We start from the raw sequence: 18503 nt of genomic DNA, 5'->3' as shown, positions 1-18503 counted from the left end.
GGTAGAGTAAGTATTATATAGTACTCATTTCTCAAGTCAGAAAAATTGGAGGACAGGGGCTGTCACTTGCCCCTAATGCCCAGTTTATGTGTGTGATAATCAGGATTTAACCATGTCTTTTATTCTCAGAAATCTTTCCAATATACTGTGATACCTCATAATGACAGAACACATTCTTATATTTACAATTGGCAAAGCATTTTATTTACAAGTTAGTACCAACAATCTTCCTATTACTAGTTGGGCTTCATACAAGACTGAAGACCAAAGAGGCGTTTTCAAATATTTGAACAATCCTTGTACAGCTTACTGACTTATAAAAGAAAAGGATTAGATTCATCCTGCTTGATCTTTGAAGACATAACTAAAACCAAGGGATTGAAGTGTCAGATTGAAACTTGATATGAAGAAAATGTTCCTCAGGGTTAGACCTATACCCAACTGAAATGGGCAGCTCAGAGATGTAGTAAGCTCCTCAGTACTTGAGGTCTTAATGCTTCAACTGCATGATCATTTGAGGTGGAAGGATTTTATAGAGAAAGGATTCTTAACTTTTTTGTATATTGGACCTCTTTGGCAGTCTCATGAAGCCTATGGACTTCTCAGAATAATGTCATTAAATACATAAAATGCATATAGCAAAATACATAGAATTACAATTATATTGAGAAAGACATCTAGGATGTGATTTTCTTTTAGGTCATTCTAATTCCACAAACTGTGATGCCATGAGTGTGTCATAGTAATAAACAAAGGAATTGGTTTTCAGCATCAAGGCAAGAATTATGGTCTGGGTAGAAAATTTATTTTAGAAGAGAAAGTAATGCAAATATCAAAAAGGGTTTGGATTTAGAATTTAAATTTTGATTGTTTCATTGCATTTTTTTATTGTTGAGTCATTTGTGTCTGATTCTTCATGCTCCTTTTGAGGTTTTCTTGGTAAAGATACTGGAGTAATTGGTCATCTTCTTCTCCAATTTATTTTATATATCAATGTCTTATCTAGGATCATATAGCTAAGAAGCATCTGAATTTGGATTTGAGCTCTGGAAGATGAGTCTTTCTATCTATAGACCTAGCACTCTAAACACTGTGCCAGTACTGTTCAGTATTAAGTACTGAAAATATTAAACCTCATTCATATAAAGCTAATTTTTTGCAAAATAGATTTCATCCTATAATCCTACCTTCTACCAGACAGTATGTTTTAGTATATACAGATTTCTCCTGAATGAATTTTCTTCTTTGCATGATGCTCTAATGTTATATACTATCCAACCAATTCAACTCAATTTTTATAAAATGCACTAAATATGTACTATATGCAAGGCAAAGTGTATATCTAGAACCACAAAGATAAAAGCAAACACAAACAGATCCTACCCTTAAGAGGCTTCCATTCTGCTAATATGATGCAAAGACAGGTAAGTTAAAACAAGATCATCTGATAAGACTGGGGTGGGGGGGATGACTGGAGAATAAGAATAAGGAAAATGTTATTATTGAGAGGGATCAGAAAATCCTTGAGAGAAGAAGAGATTCCTGATTTCTGAGTGCAGCTATGGAGGAAATGAAGCCCTCTTTTCCTTCCAGGCACAGAAGAAGAATTAGCTGATGAACAGATACAGAGATGGGAGCTAGAATGTCAAGTTCATGGAATAGCTAGTAGACCATTCTGGCTGAAATGGAGAGTACATGATAAGGAATAATATGAAATCTTTTTGGAAGGGTAGGTTTGAGCCTGATTGTGGAGAATTTTAATTCCAGACTTAAGGATTCATATTTTAACTTATATAAAATTGGATCCAATTAAAGATGTTTGAGGAGTACAATGAAATGGTTCCAAGGTTGATCAGTGGGCTTGAAATAAGAGAAGCAAAGACATCATTAGAATTATTTCTGGTTTCTAAAGTGATGATGCTCTTGAATATTCACATTCATCCCGAAGTTCATCATTCTATGGTGTAGATATTTTCCTTAACTTGCAATCTTTCTTCTGTTATTGCTCTTATGTTTTTGGGGGGTGGGTTTAACATGGAGATTACACTGTAGAAATAAAAAGTTAAACAAATATCATCAAATATCATTAGCAGAGTGATCAAGAAGATCAATCAATATATCTAATATTGAATTTAAAGAATGGAATACACAAGCTATTAAGTTTGGTCTGTCTGTCAGTTAAAAGACAAAGATTCTAAACAGTCTAATATTATAAATTTGAGTCTGAAGCCTTCCCATCCCCAAGCATTTGTTCAAATTTCATCATTACAATTGTCATTTTCATGATTTCTTAAAGTCTAGAATTATAGCTTTTAGGACTGAAAATGATATTAGAGATAATCTGGTCCATTCATTTTATAGAAGAAGAAAGAAGGGTCCAGGAAGATATTAATGCAAAAGATGAATATGAATCAAGAGAATATGAACTTTTGAAAGCTTAGACTTCTCAATTGTTTTTTAGTTGGATCTGACTCTTTATGAACTCATTTCAGGTCTTCTTGGCAAAGACATGGGTGTGGTTTGTCATTTCCTTTTCCAGCTTATTTTTCAGATGAGGAAATTGAGGCAATCAGGGTCAAGTGACTTACTCAGGGTCATCCAACTAAGAAATATCTGAGTCTCGATTTGAACTCAGGAAAATGAATCTTCCTGAATCCAGACCCAGTATTCTATCCACTACCTCCCACTTAGCTGCCCAATCTTACATTATGAAATATGAGCATAAGCTAGAATTCAAACATTTCCTTGTCTTGGTACCATTCATTCATTCTTGGCCAAATGCAAACCAGGGTTATCATTATCATTCAGCTTCTATATTCTTACTTTTATGTGATGCTGAATACTCCTGAAAGAAATCATACAATTATGGTGACTGGGTAGCTTATACATATATGTAATCTAATCTTAGTTGAACTCTGCATTGCCCTTTTTTTCAGAACCCTTTCGTACAACTTTCCAAAATTTTCTTGTTTAATTTGTCTATGCTCTAAAATGTTTATGTCTCTCTCTAAGCTCCTTGAAGATCTCTAAACTTAGTGCTTTGATATTGGCTGTCTCTTAAATCTAGAATGCATTCTCTCTAGCTTCAACTTCAGAGAATCCCTAGCTTCTTTCATGATCCAGTTCAGATACCACTATTTTGGAAAGACTCATGATCTGCCTGGAAAGCAATAGACTACAGTACTCTGTAGAAAGAAGATGGAATTAAGAGTCTTTGGACCTAGCTTGGATTCCTGTTTCTTCTAGGTGCTATCTGTAATCTCGGCCAATAACTTCTCCCCTGTGAGCCATGATTTCCTCACCTATAAAAATAAATGAGCTGAACCAAATAACCTCCAACATATATATTTCTATTATAAATTAATTCAAAGTACTTTGTAAACCAATAAAGAAAGAAAAAAGTAGGGCACCATGGATCCCAGAGTTAGGGAGTTCTAGATTCAATGGATCCACTTCTTTACACTAGCAATGTTCCCCTGGACAAATCCTTTCAACTTGCAAGCACTCAATTTTGTCATCTGTAAAATGAATAGGGAGAACTAAGTGACTTCCAAGCTCCCTTTACGCTCAAATCCAAATTTCAATGATCTTAATCATTAGAGATCTCTTCCTCCTAAAATTTCATTCTATAGACTTAGCTGTATAAGTGTAACTATTATATCTTCCCCAGTCTTTGTATTCCTAGCACATTGGCAGACAATTAAGAAATTCTTTTTGAATTTGCTTGATCACTAAGGTCATTTATGGTTCTAAATCTGATAATCTAGTAATCCTATCATGTTCTTCCCTGGTCTCACAGAAGAGACCTGAAGCAAGACCTTAAGTTCTGGGAGGGTACTGACAAGGAGTACATCTTGAGGTGGTGACCAGGTGAGGGTCCTCAGTACCAAGGCTCATGCAGAATTTGCAGAGAATTGTGTTGATTTTGTGTCTAGCTTTGACCAACAAATTAGCCTTTGTCATATTAATGGATTTGGAGAGCCTGCACCCCAAGGAAGAAGTGGGGTAGCACTGGCCAAAAGGTAAAACAGAGCTAGAGAAGATGAAAGAAAAAGGTTGCTGCCTTGAGGAATGGTTGACAAGATTCGGTGCTAAAGGATGTATGATTGAGCAATGAACAAGAGATGGAGCAGGCATTGCATTGCTGAAACCCACTAGTACTCTATACACTAGTATTTTGGGGGGGGGGGGTGCAAGGCAGTGGGGTTAAGTGATTGCCCAAAGTCACACAGCTAGGTAATTATTAAGTGTCTAAGGCCAAATTTGAACTCAGTTCCTTCTGACTCCAGGGCTAGTGCTCTATCCACTGTGCCACCTAGCTGCCCCACACTAGTATTTTTGACATGGACCTTTCATTCCTGTCTTTGCCTTCCTATCATTTGTCTCCTTAGAGGCTATTTGCCTTTTTCTCAAAATTTAACTCTGCTTCTGAAAAGCCAATTGGCCTTTTTATTTATTTGTCAATTATTATAGTTATTCAACTATTATGACAAATATAATTAACCATTGCATTGCTAGTCCATAGATGTGATAAATATGCTAGAGAGAAGGGAGCTTCTATATCTGGAAGAAGTAGATCTTACAATTATAGTATGTTTTGCCATTGTTTGATTTCCTAGCAGAGGCTTAGAGCAACAACAGCAATACTATGATTCATATATTTTTGTGGTTGTTCAGTCATTTCAATTGTGTCTGACTTTTCATGACCCCATTTGGGATTTTCTTGGTAAAGGTATTGAAGTAGATTTCCCTTTTCTTCTCCAGTTCATTTTACAAATGGAAAAACTGAGGTAAACAGGGTGAAGTGACTTGCCTAGGGTCACATAGCTATTAATGTCTAAGGCCAAATTTAAACTTAGAAAATGAGTCTTCCTGACTAGACCTCTGGCACTCTATCAAAACCTAACTGCCTTAATTCATTTTTTATACCATTTCAAAGTAGGAACATTTATCCAGAGTCTTCTAGAGCAGTTCCAAAATGTGATCCAATGACCTTTGGAGTCTCTGAGACCCTTTCAAGGAAGACCATAAAGTCAAAACTAGTTTCTTAATAATGTTTTGATTTCTAATATGAACCTGAAAATCTAAACCAAATAAGCAAAACCTCTTGGGGACAGAGTGAGAGCATCCTCAATAATTTTTAAACACATAAAGGAATCCTGTGATCAAAAGAATTGAGAAGCACTACTCTAGACAATGAATGAATCAATAGGTTGGGTGGAGAAATCTGTCATTTGCTGCCTGCCATTAAAAGACAACACCATCACTTTTTTTTCCCTTCCCATTGTTTTCCTCAATTGATTTTGATAGGAAAAATCCTCCCCCAGAGGAGGAACTGGATTAAGAAAAGGAGCTTTCTACCTATAGAAGAGAAGGGACAAGTGAGAGGGTGGGGCAACCTTGCTCACACCAGCACAGACGCCTGTCATGCCACTGTTAGATTTGAATCAATGAATGATTCACAGAAGGGGCATGATAGCCATCTTTAAATATTTAAAAGGGTATCATGTGGAAGATAAATTTGGTTTGTTTTGCATGACCTTAGAAAGAAGAGCTAGGAGCCACACAGAGCTGAAGAAGCCATTTTCATTCTGATTAAGATCTTTCCTTGAGGAGTCAAGCTGCTTCAAAGTAAAATAGGTTGTTTGGGGTGGTAGTGGGTTCCTTCAAAACTAAGGTCTTCAGATGAAGGCTAGTACATTGTAGAAAGAATGTCTGCTCAGATAAAAATTGTATTGCATAGTTCTTGAGGTCACTTTTAGCTCTGAGAGTCTGTGACCTGCCTAAGGAAGATGTAAAAGCAAAGAAAAAAGCAAAAAAAAATCAGAGATTAATTAATGCTCCATGAAAAACTGTGGTTAGTGCCTCTAGTTAGTCCCCACATCTAGGTCTCTCTCCCCACTTCTACCCCAGTGGTAACTTGGACCTTCAGTGCTAATTTACCTCCCCTCATAATATATGTCCCACCAAGCTTCCATCAAAACTTGTTCTTAAGGTATAAATGAATGGTAGCAGCTAAAAGATATTCTATTTAGAGTTTTTGAATTTTCACTTCTGGCTCTCCAGACTTCAGAACCATGCTTCAAAATGCCCACCTCCCCCAACCAACTTCCATCCTACCATTCATGTCCCTTCTTTCATTGATGAGTGCTTCCTAGAGTCTCCATCCTGAGGAGAGCTCCAGGCTAGTTATGTTTTTATTCCTCTCCTATCTCTGAATATGACTTTCTGGATTTTGTTACTGTATCCCTACCCTTCCCTCTAGCCCCCATTTTTTTTTACCTCCCCTTTATATGTTATCTTTGTCTAGTAGAATGTAAGCTCTTTGAGGGTAGAAACTGTCTTTTTCCTTGAATTTGTATCTCCAGATCTTAGTTCAGTGCTTGATACATAGTCATCACCTTATAAATACTTGTTGACTTGACTTGACAACTTATAGAGAAAGTGTTAAACTAAATGAATGAAGCATTAACCAAGACTTTAACTAAGTGAGTGAAGAAGGATAATTATAGAGGTATAGATTCTTTTAAATCCACTGAAATGGAAATTGCCTCTTTCAGTTTCCTTCCATCCCAGTCTGGTCAATCTAGGATCTGAATTTATTTGTACTAAGGAGGCTAAAATTCAAGATTTGCTCCCTATGTGAATCACTGATTGATATATTCATTCATTCACACTTTAATCTTTCAACAATCATTTTTAAGTGATTACTATGCTACCTTCCTTGGCTATAATGTCTGTTAGTCTTGAGGAACCAGTAAGCTAGATCAGGAAAAATTTAGTCAACTAAGTCAAAACCTTTGTTACATTCATATTCTATGGTGATGTCAAACTCAAAAAAAAAAAAAAACTAGGGGCTACTAATCCATACATAGGAATTCCTATGGGCCACATGTTGACTTAGTTTTAAAATGTGATATTATCCATATTTTATTGTACTTTTACTCATTTTCTTGATGTTTTTAAATCCTATTTTAATCAGATTAGGCCAAATGGGGGTATTGTGGTTTACATGAGATTGGAGCAGATTGTTTGACACTTCTGATATACATGATAGTGATTCTACCACTATCTCAACAAGAAGCAAATAGTGGTTTCTTCAAAAGGAAGTTGAGATAAGGCTTCTGAGTAGATAACAGTTCTGCTGAAAAGCCAGCATGAAGAATTCCAAAGGAACATTGGAGAGTTGGCAAGGGGAAGATTAGAGCATCACAAAGCTAGAACTTGAAGGAAATTCAGAGGTTATCTTGTTCAATTGCTTCATTTTCAAATGAGGAAACAGATCCAAAGAGTTTAAGTGATTGGACCATGGTTGCTCACCTACAGAGGCAATACCTGAATCCAAGTCTTTCTGACTCCAAAGTTAACCTCTATCCACTATGCCACTAGATAAGATGGAGCATAATTAAAAAGTACACACAGTCTGACCTTCATGGCCATTGAAAGTAGACTAGTATTTGGATAAGGGAAGCAGAGGAAGCAGTCTGAACAAAAATAGTGAGACAAGCAGTTGTGTTAGGGACATTAAGAAGACAGACTTGACTAGAGTAAAGATTCCATAAATAAATGGGAGACAAATTAAGAGATGTAGAATGCATCACAGATAGATTTGGAAACCAGGACCAGGAATTGCACTTCAGGCATACTGTAGGCCATAGAGAGACAATTTAGGCTACTGAACAAAGGAGTGACATAAAAGTATAGTTTTAAGATTTATCTGACAATGAAGTTTAATAATACAGTTGTGATATGAGATATTGAGAACTAGAGTGCTAAAAAAAGGAATTAGAGAAGAGACAATTTAAACATTTTAAAGGGGAAACTATGATTTATTGGCAAAAAGAGATGAAGAATTAAAATATGAAAGAATTAAAAATGATTCCAAGTTTCTTGTCTGGGGAACTGGAAAAATGGTGATTCTACAGGGGCATCTGGGAAGAAAGCATGATTTGGAGTTGGAGAACATGAAATGGAAGAGGATGAGATATATTTTGGATATATTGAGTTTGAGGTAAGGGTACCAAAAAGAGAAGAATTTCTGAGGCAGCTAGCCATCAGTGCAGTGGATAGCCTGGAATAAGAAATTCTTAATCAGGTCTCAGATAGCCACTAACTGTGAATCTGGACAAGTCACAAACTCTGTCTGCTGCAGTTTCCTCAGTTGTAAAATGGGGATAATAATAGTACCCCAATTTATAATAAGAATAAAATAAGATATTTTTAAAGTGGTTATCACATAGAAGAAGAGAAGGAAATACTATGTAGGTGCTTCATATATGCTTGTTCCCCAACACTCCCTATTCTGCCATCACATGACTTTCCCCTTCCTTTCCCCCTCCCCCCTTCCTATCACTGTACACTGCTGGAAACATAGAACTGGAGCAAAATTGAGAGAGGGCATAACTACAGATGTAAACTTGGGGATAGAGTGATATGTAGGATCAATACAAGATTTTTAAGTGCATAAGAATGAACTTGGATTTATTCAACATTTTTATTCATTCATTCACCAACCACTTATTAAGTTGCTATTATATACAAAGTATTGTGCTTGGTGAGGAGATATAAAAGTAATAAAAACATGATACCTGACTTTTTAGAACCTAGGGTCTAGTAAAGGGAATATGGCATTTACACAAATCTGTATTAATCATTCTTTATCATAGAATGTATGAGAACAGGACATGGTACTATACATGAAAAGAAAGAAAGAATATTTCTAGCCCTGATATGGGAGAAGAGAGTTGAAATAGGAAATAAGGTAAGATTTCAAAAGATAGAATTGGGAGTAGAAGGATAGGAAATATATTCCAAGCAAAGGCATGGAAACAAGAAAGCACTGAAAATAAGCAGAGGTCAAAGAACACAATAAGATTATATTTACCTTATATTCTGCAACTTCTTTTTGCTATTTGAATGCCCTGAAAAACATTTTTTGGGGGGAAAAAGTCAAGTGAATATGTCTGTAAAAAAAACATAGAATGAGATATAATATATATAGGCTTTAAATTTGTTGTCCATGAGCTGGATCTGTCTTCAAATTGAAATTATCATATGTGTATTTATAACCATTCTTTTTTGTTTTGTTAATCAGTCATGTCCAACTCTTCATTTCCTTATTTGGGGTTTCCTTGGCAAAGATACTAGATTGGTTTGCTATTTCCTTCTTTAGTTCATTTTCTATATGAGGAAACTAGGCAAACAGGTTTAACTGACTTGACCTGGCTCACATAGCTAGTTAGTGTCTGAGGCTAAATTTGAACTCAGCTCCTCCTGACACCAGATCAGCACTGCATTCATTATGCCATCTAGCATTCTATCATCATTTTCCAACTAATATATTGTCATCATCATTATCAGAATCATCACTACTATCATCTTTAAGAATTCCAGTAAATAAACTATTGGACTGGGATGTAGTGGATAAAGCACCAGCCCTGGAGTCAGGAGTACCTGGGTTCAAATCCAGTCTCAGACACTTAATAATTACCTAGCTGTGTGGTCTTGGGCAAGCTGCTTAACCCCATTGCCTTTCAAAAAAAAAAAACCTAAAAAAATTTAAAAAAATAAACTATTGGACTGGAGTATCATTACAGTGAGAATTATTGTTCTTAACCATTCAGATATAATAAAGATCCATAGGAATTTTGAAATAATATTCTTAATAGATATATTCAGACTCAGTATGGACAGCTAGTTGGCATAGTAGATAGAGGTCTAAAACAATGCTCAATATTCAGAATTTCCAAAATACCTGAAAATTAAATTGTTCAAAATACAGAAAATTGGCAGAAGAAATTGAAACTAATGGGAAACAGGACAAGAACATGTCATCTCTATTGTTTTGTCTGCTACTGGAGTTGTCTGTGAGATACCTTCAGTGAATCTACAATATATGAATTTATATACCTATACTCTTTCTTCAATAATAAAAGTTAATTGTTTTATACATTTCTATAATAATGTACAAAAGATTAATATGGAAGATAATAGTGGGGCATCAACTTATCTTCAAACTACTACTACTATCTGAACAATATTTAAAAGATCAAAATGGGATAATAATTTATTATTATGGACCCAGATTTTCTCTATGTCCCTATGACAAGATATTCTAGAACAAAGGCAATTAAATCAGCACCAACTAGATATATAGTCAACATGAGAGACAAAGAAACTTCCTGCAACACTTCTTTTCTATGGATAAGATGACTCCAGCCAGTGATTACTAAACTGAACTGAATTCTAGAAGATGAATAGAAATGGTGTTCTCCTACCTGAGGAGATAAAATACAAGATTCTATCTCCTTTCTCATCACCTTTGCATAAGTTTTCTTGGAATGTTGAGAATATTCTTCCTTTTCTTTTGCAAAGCAGTGAGGTTAAGTGACTTGCCCAGGGTCACAAAGCATCTGAGGCTGGGTTTGAACTCAGGTCTTGCTGACTACAGAGCTGGTACTCTATGCACTGTACTACCTAGCTACCCCTCACATATCTCTGTGATCCATTATTTTATCTCCTCCATCACCTAAATGTCCTCAGACAAAATCTAGTATAGTGCCTGGAAAAGAATATAGATTAATAAATGTCATTCGAATTGAACTGTGATAGTAGACAAATGGATTAGGGGCTATATACATACTATGAATACTCCTGGATTCTGTGAATTTCTCTGAAAATTTCTCTGAAAAACATTGAGCTAAATTACATGGCTATAAAAAGAAAAATTTTAAGTAAGCCACTTAGTACAACATTCCCCTCCAAGACTGCAAGAATGAATGTCCTTCTTAGGAACAATGATCACTAAGTTGCCCACCTCTTATTAGAGATGTGGGCAAGATACAGGATGAGTGAGACATTTTTCAAATATGGTTAATATGGAAAATTTTTGTTTCATTGTTATTTTGTTTACTTGACTAGGTATATTTGTATGGTTTTTTAAAAAATTTTTGTTTTGTTCACTAATTTAAGGATGAGGTGCAGGAAACAAATAGAGGGTAGGCCAAGAAAAAAAGAAAAACGAAAAAGGGGTCATTGGAACATAGTGAATGGGTAAAAAGAAGAGAAAGAATCACAGAGAAGGACAGATATATATATATATATATATATATATATATATATATATATATATATATATATAAATATTATATATATATACATATATATGTATATATATAATATTTATATATAAATAATGAAGATATCCATTTTCATGTACGATTCTTTTTTCCTGTTCTACTATATATATATATGTATACATATATATGTAAATGACCATTTTATTTAGAATAAAATGGTTGTTAAGTTCAAAATGATTGCCAAAGAGAGACTTAGGCACAGAGTCTAGGACATAAAACACAGTCCTTAAGGGCTTAGACCAAACAGAATATATAAACAGAACCAAGGGGAAAAAAAAACTAGTCATTTTCTATGTTGGTTTTTAATAAATTAAACCATAAGCTGAAACAGTTTTACCTAAAAGGTGAAAAATGCCACCAAAGACATGACTCCCTAAGATCTTTCAAGTGAAGCAGTTTAAATCCAAACTAAGCAAATAAACCTGAACTAAACAGGAACCAAACTGAGAGTACTAAGAACATGAAGAACTTTGAAATCATGCAATTTAATAATTGTTCAAAGAAATTGGGGTCATTTATTATGGAGAAGAAATCATAGGTACAGTCTGATAGGCCATCTTGGAGGAATGATTTATTGTATTTCTATTCCAATCAGTATTATCCAGTTTAGTGTGATTTCTCAGGGGTAGTGATTATTTATATTATTCTTTTCTAGTAATAATCCATTCAGTCAGTATAATCAATTAATAACAATATTAGTAAACAGTTTCCAAATTAGGTTTTAGATTCTTTCTTATATACTACAATAAAACTACAAGTTATGTTATAGACTTGTTTTGAAGTTTACTTGTTTAATCATAAGAAGTTAACTAGAGGACCTCCACCCTTCCTTCCTGACTTAATGATATGAAAAATATTCAGCTGTTGTGTTGCCCCTCTACCCTTCATCACTCCTCTATTTCCCAACATAAGGAGATGGCCAGCACTTGTCCAACAAGTGATTCTGTTTCCCAACCCATGGCCTACTTATCTACCAGCCCACTGGCCCATGTGGATATTTTGACATTACAACTATCAGTTCAATCCATGTGTCTGCATATATAGAAGCAATAAGAAGAGGAAATTGAAAGGAGAAATTTATATTTGGAATCATAGATTCAGAGCTGAAAGGGTCCTTAGAAACCATCTAGCCCAACCCCCTCATTTTACAAATAAAAAAACTGAGGCCTGGAGCATTTAAGTGATTGGACCATGGTCACACTCCTAAGATGTATCAGGGGCAAGACTTTAACCCAAATCTTCCTGATTCCAAAGCCAACCCTCTCTCCACTATATTACAGTGCCTCTAGACATGATGAACTCAATAATAAAGTACACACAGTCAACCCTGCTTTCCTTCCTATTCATTGAAGATTGAGAAGGATTTCAATGTTAGGAGGCAAAGGGAGAAATCTGAGCAAAATTAGAGGCAAATGGAGCAGCACACGATGTGGGTTAAGATCATTATGAAGATCAATATGAATAAAGGGAGAAGAACACACATTCATATACATATTCTTGGGCTAACACACACACACACACACACACACACACAAACACATATACAATATGCAAGCAATGGGAAACAAATTGGGAGAGATCCGTTGGGTACAGAAAGATTTAGAAACCAAGCAAAAGAATTTGTTCCTGGGGTGGAGCCAAGATGACAATAAGAGAGGATCCTCTCTTAGGTGCTCTCTCATAAAACTTATAAACTAAGGACCCTAACTAAATTTTCGAGAGACAGAACCCACATAGAGACCCAGTGAGGCAGTTCTCCTACTCAAGGTAACCTGGAAAAGAGCAGAAAGGCTCTGCTCCCCGGGGTTGGAGGGGTGGTCTGCCAGAGGAGTGGCCCACCAGAGCAAAAGAACTTCAGCCTCCCAGAGGCAGCCCCAGGGCACTGGGAGCTGCAGCTCACAGCACAGGGGGAGTTTCCTGAGCTAAGCCCCGGGAGCACCAGGCACAAATTGGGGGAACAGTGGGGGAACCTCTGCCAGAGCGAGCTCGTGGAGCCCAGCCCTCAGGGCACACAGCCAGCAGCTTGGTCTTTCTGCATCCCAAATCCAGGAAACAGAAGCAGGCAGAGCCAGTAAGCAGGAGCCCCCAGGGCATGAGCCCATTGAGCTGAGGGAGGGGAGTGAAGAGAGACTGCAGAGCTCTGTCCTCTGCCCCTAGAACAGGACTCTGGGGCTCTGAACATATTCAGATCCTGATCCCAGTCTAGGCCCCCGCATAGAACAGCAGGGCCACCCCCACATCAGCCCTATGGCAGAGGGAGCACATATGGTCATTCACAGACCAGAAGGGAGGACAGAGCCTCACACACTGAGACCCTTGTGGGGGTGTCCAAAAAGCTCAGGAAGCACCCCAAAAACAGGCTTAGGCTGGGAAAATGAGCAAGCAGAGAAACAAGAGGAACACCATTGAGAAATATTTTGCCTGTGAGCCCAAGAAGGATCAAAACACTTAGTCTGAAGATGAGGAAGCACAAGCTCCTACATCTAAAGACTCCAAGAAAAACAGAAATTGGTCTCAGGCTATGACAGAGCTCAAAAAAGACTTTGAAAATCAAATGAGGGAGATAGAAGAAAAACTGGAAATGAGAGAGATGCAGGAAAAACATGAAAATAAGTCAGCAGCTTAGTAAAGGAAATCCAAAAAAAAAATGCTGAAGAAAATAGCATGCTAAAAACCAGCTTTGGTCAAATGGATAAAACAGTTCAAAAAGTTATTGAGGAGAATGCTTTAAAAAGCAGAATTGACCAGATGGAAAAAGAGATAAGAAAGATCTCTGAGGAAAATAGATCCTTCAGACAAAGAATAGAACTCAGGGAGATAGATGAATTTACCAGAAATCAGAACTCAATACTTCAAAACCAAAAGAATGAAAAATTAGAAGAAAATGTGAAACATCTCATTGAAATAACAACTGATATGGAAAACAGATTTAGGAAGGATAATCTAAAAATTATTGGAGTACCTGAAAGTCATGATCAGGAAAAGAGCCGTGACATCATTTTCAAAGAATTACTACAGGAAAATTGCCCTGATATCCTAGAAGCAGAGGGAAAAATAGAAATGGAGAGAATCCACCAATCCCCCCAAGAAAGAGATCCCAAAAAACCGACCCCCAGGAATATGATAGCTAAGTTCCAGAACTCCCAAGTCAAAGAGAAAATATTACAAGCAGCCAGAAGGACACAATTCAAATACCATGGAGCTGCAATCAGGATCTCACAGGACTTAGCAGCAACTACATTAAAAGCTCTTAGGGCTTAGAATATAATATACCAGAAGGCAAAAGAGCCTAGAATGCAACCAAGAATCAACTACCCAGCAAAACTGAATGTCCTCTTCCAGGGAAAAAGATGGACTTTCAATGAACCAGGGAAATTTCAAATGTTCCTGTTGGAATGGCCAGAGCTGAAAAGAAGGTTTGATCTTCAGATACAAGACTCAGGTGAAGCATAGAGATTGGAGGAGAAGGGGAAAATATGAGGGACTTAATGATGATGAACTGCATGTATTCCTGTATAGGAAAAATGACACTGATGATACTCATATGAACCTTCTCAATTAACAGAGCAGGTAGAAAGAGTTTTTATAGATGAAGCACAGGAGAAAACTGAATTTGAAGATATATTGTGGTGTAAAAATGGAGTCAATAGATAAAAGGGAAATGTAATGGGAGAAAGAAAAAGGAGAGGAGGAATAGGCTAAGATATTTCATATAATAAGATTTTTCTTTATTACAATGAGCTATTGAAATAACATGGAAGGGGGGAAGTCAAGGGGGAATGAGGGAATCTTCACTCTCATCAGAGGTGGCTAGGAGAGGAAACAGCATATATACTCAATGGGGTATAGACATGTGGAGTAAGAAGGGGAGAAGTGGGACAGGGGGAAGGGGGGGGGTGAGTGATGGAAGAGAGGATGGACCATGGTGGGAGAGTGGGCAGATATAACACATTTTCTTTTTTTACTTCTTGCAAGGGGCTGGGATTGGATGGCCTGTGCAGGACCATAGGGCCAGGCACATGCTGGGCCTAAGGGGTGCCATGGGGGCTTGGGGCCTCTTGGCCCCAGGGCCAGGAATCTGTCTGCTGCGCCACTCAGCTACCCTACAGCAGAGTCAGAGTGAAAGGAGAGAGAAAATATAGTACATGGTAGTGGAGAAATACCAAAGGAGGGAGTCGGGATCAGCAATGACAAGGGTGGAAAAATATGGAAGAAACTTTTGTGATGGACTTATAAAGAATGTGATCCACCCACAACAGAGTTGGTGTTGTTGGAACACAGACTGAAGCACATTTTTTATTATTATTTTGGGGGGGGGGTGCAGGGCAAATGGGGCTGGGTGGCCTGCCTGGGGCCGCATAGCAGGTTGACCATTGGGTGTCTAAGGCCAGATATGGACCCAGGTGCTCCAGGATCAAGGGCCAGTGCTCTGTCTGCCACCCAACCACCCCTACTATTATTACTATTTTATTTTATTTTGGGTGTTTTTTTCTTTTTTTTTTTTTTGGTTTTTGCAGGGCAGTGGGGTTGGGGTGGCTTGCATGTCACACAGCTGGGTGATTGCTGGGCGTACAAGGCCAGATATGGGCTTGGGTGCTCATGGCTCCAGGGCTGGTTGCTCCATCCACTGTGCCACCTGGGCATACCTACAATTATTACTATTATTTTTTTATTTTAATTTTAATTTTTTTCCTCTCCCCTTTACATTATCACTCAAGCAAGTCTATATTTTTTTTGGGAGAGGGGGTATTTTATTTACTCTTAAACAAGAATATTTTATTAATGTATAAAAAAACATTATTTGTACAAAATGAGAGTACATAAATATTAAATTAAAAAACAGAGTTTATTCCTGACACATGCAGCAAGCAATAGAGAGCTAGTTTAGATTATTGAGCCAGGAACTGACATAAAACAAATGCCAATAGTAATACTATGGCAAAATTTTCTAAGGACCATTTTCTGATTGATAAATGGTTAAAGGATATAAATAGGCAACTTTCAGAAGAAGACATTCAAGCTATCAATAAATATCTGGAAAAGTTCTAAACCACTAATAATTAAGGTAATACAAATTAAAACAATTCTAAAGTACCACCTCAATCTCATTAGATTGACAAAGTTGACAAAAAGGGAAAATCAGAAATGTAGGAGGGACTATAAGAAAACAAGTACATTAATGTACTCTTTGTAGAAATGTAGAAATTTGTAGAAATCATTCCAGTTATTCTGCAAGCATTTTGGAACTATGCCCAAAAAACTACTGAACTGGGTATAACCTTTGATCCAGCTATATTCCTTTTACACTCAAAAGATCTAAGAAAAAGGAAAAGGAACCATACATATAAAAATAATTATAGTATCTCTTTTTGTGGTAAAGATTTGGAAATGAAGGAGTACCTATCAAGAAGGAAAATGCTGAACATATGGAATATGAATGGAATGGAATACTATTAATCTGTTTTTTAAAAAGATGAAGGAGATAGTTTCAAGGAAATCTGGGAAGACCTGTACAAACTGATGTAAAGTGAAGTGAGCAGAACCAGGAAACAATGTGTACAGTAACAATGACATTGTAACAAAGCTTTAAAAGATTTAGGAACTCTGATCAATTCATGACTGACTATAATTCCAGAGGCCCTGAGTGAAGCATTGCTACCAGATAGAAAGATGATGAATACAGCAGAATGAGACATATAAATGGTGTGTGTGTGTGTGTGTATGTGTTCATGTAAATGTATACACATATATAATATATTCACACATATCTCAATAATGATTGCTATATATTTTACAAATATTATCTATTTGATAATGGGTCCATTTGTTTTGCTTAACTACATATGTGTAATAACTTTTTTCTTTGTTTTCTCAATAGAAAGAGTGGGAGATAGAATGAAACAATAGGAACTTGCAAATAAGATAAAATTTAATTTAAGAAGAAAATTAATAAAATTGAATTAAAAGTTGTTAAAAGAGCCTTACAAAAATGAGAATTTCTTAAAATGACTTACATTTGAGAATTAAGGTACTAAGGGCAAGAGCTAAGACTAGTACCATAAAGATGCTAACACCAATGAATATCCAAGTTCTTGTAGTATCTCCAAACTTTTGGAGCTCATTAGCTGGTGAAGTTATTTCCTAGGGAAACACAAACAGAATTTTAAGTTGAGAGAGCTATAATAATAACAAGGCATTATTATTCTTACCTCAATTCATGACAATTCAGTAATTACACCTTGTAGTAGAATTGGGGTGAGGTGACCCAGGAGGATCATCACTCACCAGTCTAGGTTCTGAGATCAGAGTCAGTTAGCAGCAAAACAAGTAGCTGTTTGTTCTGATCATCTGGGTAGGTAGTATGATAATAGCACCTGTTACAAGCCTGACATGTTTCCTTCTATACAATGTAAGCATTATTCAAAGTAACATTGTGTGAAACAAAGAAAAAAATGGCTAATTCGTAAAATATTGGAAGTTATATAAAAAGAATAGTATACATGGAGAAAATGTATTTCTTAGTTTTAGGAGATAAAGAAGGAAGTTATCCTCTGTGTATAGATTGTCTATAAATTGAAGAAATTGAAGAAATCTGCCCTTTGGGCCATATAAGGAAGAGAACTTTCTCACAACTCTGAAAAACACTTTTAGCAGCTATATCTTTTGATACCTAAAAGAGGAAAGAATAAGACACTGAAGGGCACTAGTTGCTGAAACTGTCCTAGGTACCATTTACAAAAACATTAGTGAATTCAGAACAAGATGGAATTAGAGTGCCTTGAAGTAGGGCTGTTCCTAAAGAAAATGAGGATCTATGTGCTACTCAAACATGTCAGTAAAGTTTGTGGTACAAGGGAGGTTAGGAGACTCATTTGAACCTGTCAACCCTAGGAAACTTGCTGAAGTAAATCTTTGGGGTTCACCTGGGAGACTGGGAAAAGATATTTTTCCTACTTCTTTCACAGTCTCATAACACAAACCTAAGCCTCAGGTGGTCATCAAAATGGGGACAATAATATTTACTCCCAGGGCAGCTAATGGCTCAGTGAATAGAGCACTGGTCCTGGAGTCAGGAGAACCTGAGTTCCAATTTGATCTCAGATACTTAATAATTACCTAGCTGTGTGACCTTGGGCAAGCCACTTAACCCCATCACCTTGCAAAAAAACCTAAAATAATAATAATAATATTTATCTCCATGAAGTTGTTGTGAGGATCAAATGAGGTATCACATATAACAGCTTTTTACAAACCTTGAAGAGTTATAAAAATGTAGGTTGTTACTGTGGTTGGGGGGGGGGGGGATCAAAAGACCCTAAAAAGAGTCACTTAGTTTGTCCCTTCTGACACTAGGCAATTTCTAAA

At 36.6% G+C, this 18503-nt stretch overlaps 1 protein-coding gene across 1 annotated transcript in view; it reads right to left on the bottom strand.

Moving 5' to 3' along the window:
* Positions 1-214: 214 nt before the first annotated feature.
* The window catches only part of LOC141518298 (hepatitis A virus cellular receptor 2 homolog), a 38215-nt gene continuing 19926 nt past the window's right edge, over positions 215-18503 (bottom strand). The window contains exons 5-7 of the mRNA XM_074230186.1: positions 17153-17279; positions 8885-8921; positions 215-2046 (exon numbers count right to left, since the gene is read on the bottom strand). Coding sequence (XP_074086287.1) covers positions 1953-2046; positions 8885-8921; positions 17153-17279 — 258 coding nt within the window. The 3' untranslated portion in view covers positions 215-1952. The remainder of the gene's footprint in view (positions 2047-8884; positions 8922-17152; positions 17280-18503) is intronic.

The sequence above is a fragment of the Macrotis lagotis genome, chromosome 1 (assembly GCF_037893015.1).
Source record: "Macrotis lagotis isolate mMagLag1 chromosome 1, bilby.v1.9.chrom.fasta, whole genome shotgun sequence".
In the NCBI taxonomy this organism is placed as follows: domain Eukaryota; kingdom Metazoa; phylum Chordata; class Mammalia; order Peramelemorphia; family Peramelidae; genus Macrotis; species Macrotis lagotis.
Note: the sequence above shows the minus strand (reverse complement) of the source record. Positions and strands in the feature narration are given on the sequence as shown.